Source organism: Oncorhynchus keta, chromosome 1, assembly GCF_023373465.1.
Source record: "Oncorhynchus keta strain PuntledgeMale-10-30-2019 chromosome 1, Oket_V2, whole genome shotgun sequence".
In the NCBI taxonomy this organism is placed as follows: domain Eukaryota; kingdom Metazoa; phylum Chordata; class Actinopteri; order Salmoniformes; family Salmonidae; genus Oncorhynchus; species Oncorhynchus keta.
This window is the reverse complement of record NC_068421.1, coordinates 62,434,854-62,441,054: the sequence shown is the minus strand read 5'-3', so window position 1 is coordinate 62,441,054 and position 6,201 is coordinate 62,434,854. Positions and strand designations below refer to the sequence as shown.

Below are 6,201 nucleotides of genomic sequence, written 5' to 3'. Positions count from 1 at the left end.
AAGGGAGTTTTTCCTGTATAGGCCTACTGTACGTCAAATCAAATCAGATTTGGTTTAGTTTATTTCTTAAAGTTGCACCATCACAGAAACCGAAATTAAGGAAGATAATATAAAAGGTATAGGCTACTCTGAGGGCTTTTAACACCAACAAAATAAATGCCTGAGACTTCATAAAAGTAAAACCATCAAGTTTGCGTTCTCTTCAAAGGCTTTGGGTGAGCTGAAGGGGAAAGTGGAACAGAGGAGTCAGCCCTCCCACCCTTTATCCTTAATAATCAGCTGTCAAAAACACCACACCAAGTCATTTAACCATTTGCACACAGATCTGGTAAATAAAATAAGCTTTTTACACCCCCCTCTGCCTCGGAACATGTGCTTAGTCAACTATAAAATGAAATCATCGGTCTGTTTTCTACACCGGGATGAGTCCCGGTGCCTCCTTTGTATCTGTCCACAGACAACACAGATGTAATGAAAGCGGAGAGCCGCGCGCCTTTTGAGAAGATCGCTTTTCAGAGGCAAATGTGTGTGGCTTGTCTCGGAGGGGACCACTAGCTGCAGGGCGCATTTATGCCCAGGGGCCTCATTTATAGCCCCTTGCGTACATGTCACACTACACATCTAAGTCATGTAGACCTACACAAATATTGAGATGTATAAACTTGGTGCACGCCATACATACCATGTTTCCAGTTGTAAATCCGACCTGTTGCAAAATTGTGCATGAAATCTCCACCTGGAAAATGTCCTCCATGAACCTTTTATGGTGACAATAACGCCCTTCATTTGGTATATAATTTGGAACTATTTGATAGGCCATGGCAGTTTTAAAAATAAATAGCAACGGTAATTTTGATCTCAGTTCTGTAGTGACTGTCCAGAACATTCTGCAAGATTGATAGCATTTTATTGATTGTATTGTGTTATAGTATTGATATTGATTGGATATTGTAAACTACGTAAAAGTAGGCTAAACGCTACAGCCCACACTTCTATGCAACAGATACATTGTTGTTCAATGTTTAGTTTATCAATTGATTATTTGGTTTTCATATCCTGCCTTGGTATAGACTCTGAGATTAAATAGGCAATGATGTCACGCTCCTATGGCACAGCAATACTGGAGCCTACCTATACTGTCAAATATTCTACATAAGATACCAGACTATCTACTGTGTTGTCAGAATGTTTTAATCTTTTCCAGTGAATTATGTTGTATCTGGCAAAGGACTGTGTCAGTTTCTGAAAAGAAAACCATGTACCATTGTTGTGGATCTGTCAGCAGAACCTGTGAATTCCACAATGTTTTGCATCGATTTTTCCCCCAACCTAAATATGATGGACTGCCTGCGAATTCTGAAACGTTGTCTAAAGGCAGGCTAATCAAAACAAGTAATTACAATACTTACAGGAGCATACATAGGCCTACTTCAATATAACATATCAACTGTTCACGTCTTACATTCAACTGTATATTATAAACCGCGCTACCTATGGGATTGCAAAACTTCCAATAGGCTACTCGATCCTATTAAGTGAGAGATGTTGCATTGTAATTTGTTGCATGGCTGCTTCGAGAATATGAACCCATCACAGACAGAAAATGTGAGGAATCTTTTCTGCGATGGTTATGAAAAGGAAATCTATCGGATTCTATAAGTGAAACACCGATTATAGCTCTTCTCATGAATGGAAAACTGCTGCATTCTTGTTCATATGTTTTCCTGTCTTTAGTTTTTTATTGAATAAGGTTATCATCCTATCCACCATCTGAACAAAGTAGACCGACTTACCTGCCCGCTTGCAATAGGCCTACAATATTTCAACCACTAGTAGAGATGTGCGTACTAAAGTTTGCGGGTATGTGAGCACATTCTCACGTTAAGTTACATTTTTATAAATGCAAACTTTTGCATGAAAACAGGCCCACGCACATTTTGGCGTAGGCTATATTTTGTATGTACGCACGGTTTATAAATGAGGCCCCTGGGCACTCGGTCTTCAGTGACAACATCAACAAGTGGGCAAAAATCCGCATTATCGTGGATTAGGATCCTGATGAACAATACTGCTACAAATTAGAAACCAAACCCCAAAAATCTGGGTATTCATGCAGAACGCTCACAATCAATTACAGGCCTCAAAATTCCTGATGTCCCCATTCATTTAACCCTTTGTTACTTGCCAAAAAAAAAGTCCATTATTAACGCCCTTACGAGACACACTAGATGCGCACCCTTCCAGAATATTTTTCACAGCAGATTGTGGGAGTTCAGACATCACAAATCTGTATCTATATGTGCATGTCTGTCATCATAACACTTGTTGGCTGTAGTGGTATATCGGCACATTTATGGGCTACTGGTGATATTTAAATTGATAATAGACTAGTAATAAATGCTCCTAATTCCTACAGATTGCACGCAAAATGTAACTGCAGATTTAAACCTATGGCACCAACGCGTAAACTACCATGTATGCTCATAATCGTTTCAGAAAGTGCGCTTGTAGGCCTCTCAAAGACTAAACGGTGCAAACTGGGCCTACACATAAAGATTGACCTTTGATCTCGGGTCAACAATGATGACTTAGATAAATGCAAAAATACAAGTTAAAAACGTAGGCGCACACATTCTATATTTCCTAAGGCGATTTTAGGCTTTGAGTAGACATATGTGTGCAGGCATATTGCCAATAAAACGTTCCAATAAACAAGTTAACGAAAGTATTTTTAAATTCACAAACATTTATTATTCTTGTCATTACAACAAAAATGACCTATGAACATTAAGTGTCTCTGTCTATACACATAACATACGTTTCACATATTAATTTCAATGAAATAGATAGGAACTAAAGCACAACAGTTTAACAGGATGTGAGGTAATGCGCTTTACACCAAAACCACATATCTGTCCACTGACAACATGAAATAATATCCATACAAAGTCACCACAACACCGCTTTTAAGGGAACGAGGGGCAGTGGGAAAGGTTAGATTTGTATTTAATAACCCTCCTTGTCTCAATGTGCTTTCTAACAATTAAAACCTGAGTTTGCGGTCTCGGTATTAACAGTGCTTTATCTCTTAACTCACAACGCACAATATATATATATATATATATATATATATATATATATATATATATATATATATATATATATACAAATCATAATAAAATCTCTATTATAGTTAAGAAACAATTAAATATTCCCCACGGAGTGAGATACGTGACATTTAACTTGTGTTAAAATAGCTGGATCTTTGCTCAGATAGTTGAGGGCCTGGGCCAACGTAGGACAACGAATACACCTAATGTTGTCTTAGAATGTGCTATCTGACCATCATGCTTCTTCCATTTATTGTATCCTATACATATTTACAATCCATAAATATACATTTAACTTTCCTCTCTCCGATCAGAAAGGGGGGTAGAGCAACACTCTTATTTCTCAAAGAACGTTTATCCTACCTTCACATAAGACGACAGAACCATAACGGGTAGGATTTCTGCGAGTTTTGTTTTTGCTGCCAGTTTAGAAATGACAAATGTTAAGATTTGCAGTTTTGCTGGAGAATGTCTGTGAACCAGGCTGAAGAATGGTTTCCTGCGAGAGGTTCAAGTGGTTCGAAGCTGAGGTGAGTGCAGGGTTCAACATGGCCAGGATCTGAGCCTGATTGTGACTGTGGCTGCCCGACTGTGCGCTGTACGGGGAGGCCACGGAGTTAGCTGCACCGATTATATTGTCTATCGAGAAAGAAGGCCGAATTGGCGTGTTAGTGTCCGTCTTGAGAGGCGCCAGGCCGGGCAGGGTAGGGCTTAGTTGAGGGTAGAATGGCTTTCGTAAATCAGCCCCTAATAGAGAGGGCAGGGGATGTGGCGTGGGGAATATTGAGGCTGGCGAGGGGAGTCCACAAGGTGTATTATGGAAAGGGAAAGCGCCTGCTGTGAGGTGAGGATGATAGGGGTTATGAGCATGGAAGTTCTGCAGTTGGAGTCCATAGTTGTACCCATAAGGGCCGTATCCGAACCCGGGCAGGAACCCCCCGGCGTCCCTGAGGATTTCGTTGGCTTGGTGCCTCTTGAAGCGCTTCCTCCTGCGTAAAAAACTCCCGTTGTCGAACATGTCGGCGGACTCTGGGTCGAGGGTCCAGTAGTTGCCTTTTCCGGGGTTGCCAGGCTCACGTGGGATTTTAACAAAGCAGTCATTGAGAGAAAGATTGTGACGAATGGAGTTTTGCCAAGCAGGGAATTTCTCCCGATAGTACGGGAACCTGTTGCTGATGAACTCACAGATCTCGCTGAGAGTGAGGCGTTTCTTGGGACTCTGGAGGATAGACATTGTTATCAGGGCTATGTAGGAGTACGGGGGCTTGACTAGAGCGTTCTTACCAGGCTTATCTCCTATCATGGCCCCTGAATCTCCACCAACTCCAACCTGGTCAGCCGGACACTCTGAGCTGCTGAGGCCGGGAGAGGAACCCCTCTCCCCCGCGTTCTGAGACAAATTATCGTCCGAGTCATTGTCTAGGAAATCGCGATGAAGGTATTTCCCATCCTTGCCAACGGAAATGTCTCCCCCAACCACATCTATGTCCACATCATCAGACAAAGCAGAGTTGTCGGACATATCCGTCCCTAGAGTCATCCTTGGAGAGACTGGTTCTCTTCCTCCCTCTCGTTCCGTACTGAGTTTTTTCAGCTCCCACGCTGGGTGTACTCAGCCCGTGCGTATAGCACTCTCCAGCTCCTCGGAGGACCACAGTTAACTCCTGTTTAATTCGACGAGCTGCATAGAAACATTAGTGGAATATAGAAGAAAGCAAGACGACGCTTGTAACCAGGTGTAACGCCACTCCAACCAGTTGGTATGGGGGCTATGGTTCGTTTCACTGAGGAAGAAACTCTTCTGACTTCAAGCGCAGGAAAACAAAACGTGAATGGAAAAGTCATAAATCAGTAAGGCTATTTACTTGAGGTTCACTACAAGCTGTCTTTATTCATTAATAGGTACATTAATCATTAATTAAGTATTTCTTTCTTGCATGCGTTTGTATTTTAGGTCGTTAATTTACTGTTGTATATCTGTATGAATATATTTACGCACAGGCACGGAGTAAGTATCCTGCGTGAGCTTCATACTATTCCTCTTCATACCGCTCAAAAGCTATTTATTCAGCCATCTATATCACGTGGTTAACGTGTCACCGTTACCAGGAAATGAAGGACAGGGCAAAGGGAAGAGAAGACGGACAAGGTGAGGAGTGGTTACCTTACACATTATCTTGGGTTAACGATACTCTACTGCACGTACATCTTCTAAATATGGAATATCATCAAAAGTATTGGTTTTATGTTGATGGAATGCATGTTATATAAAAACAGTATGGACGTTTACACAGTGTCAGTAGTGTTGAAACCTCATAGTGGTCAATTCTTAAGAATCTGAGTAAGTTGATTGGCTAAACAATACATAAGTCCAGAACCAGTACAATATAATTGGCATATTTATGGTTATGGCTTTCAAGTCGAAAACAAGTTAGTTTAATTGTTTGTTAGTCGGTGGATTATTTTAATTCTCACTTGAATCTGATGTATTCATCAATTTCCGAATCTGATGTGTAACATATCCTAAATATTTTGTTTTGCAATTTGCAATTATGCACACTCTTGTACCCTTCTAAACAAACAAAATACAATGCTATAGATGCAATTAAATATCCACAATCGCTTAAACCAAGACTTACGATTTAAAAGTACTTAAATAATTGTTTATTATCATTACAGTTAATTAAATAAGTGGTTATTCAGTTATTTAATGATATACGTTTGGGTCAAATATTGTCCCATGTTATTATAAGCCTGTACCATGATGGCCACATATACTATTAACCAGTAATAATGCACAGTCATTGCAATATAATTATAAACGTTATTGACTGTAAATAATACACTATTGAAACACCAACTCGAACCCAATCAAATCAAAACATATTTTTTAAACAATATAATTGTGTTGTTATTATTAATGATAGGATTGATATTAGGCCTATTGATATTAGCATTATTATTATTGAGTCCATTGGGTTTAAACAAACGTATGACTTGTTACTTCTGTAAACAAAATGTTATCGAAAGGGAGATCTCCTCAGTTTCACTTATGGCTATATACAGTATGTATACATATACTGATTATTTA

The 6,201-nt window shown here is 39.8% G+C and overlaps 1 protein-coding gene across 1 annotated transcript; it reads right to left on the bottom strand.

Moving 5' to 3' along the window:
• Window positions 1-2,734: 2,734 nt before the first annotated feature.
• foxd2 (forkhead box D2) lies at window positions 2,735-5,158 on the bottom strand. The gene has a single exon (XM_035780823.2). It carries the CDS (start codon window positions 4,648-4,650, stop codon window positions 3,538-3,540), a length of 1,113 nt encoding a protein of 370 aa, XP_035636716.1. The 5' UTR covers window positions 4,651-5,158; the 3' UTR covers window positions 2,735-3,537.
• Window positions 5,159-6,201: the final 1,043 nt, after the last annotated feature.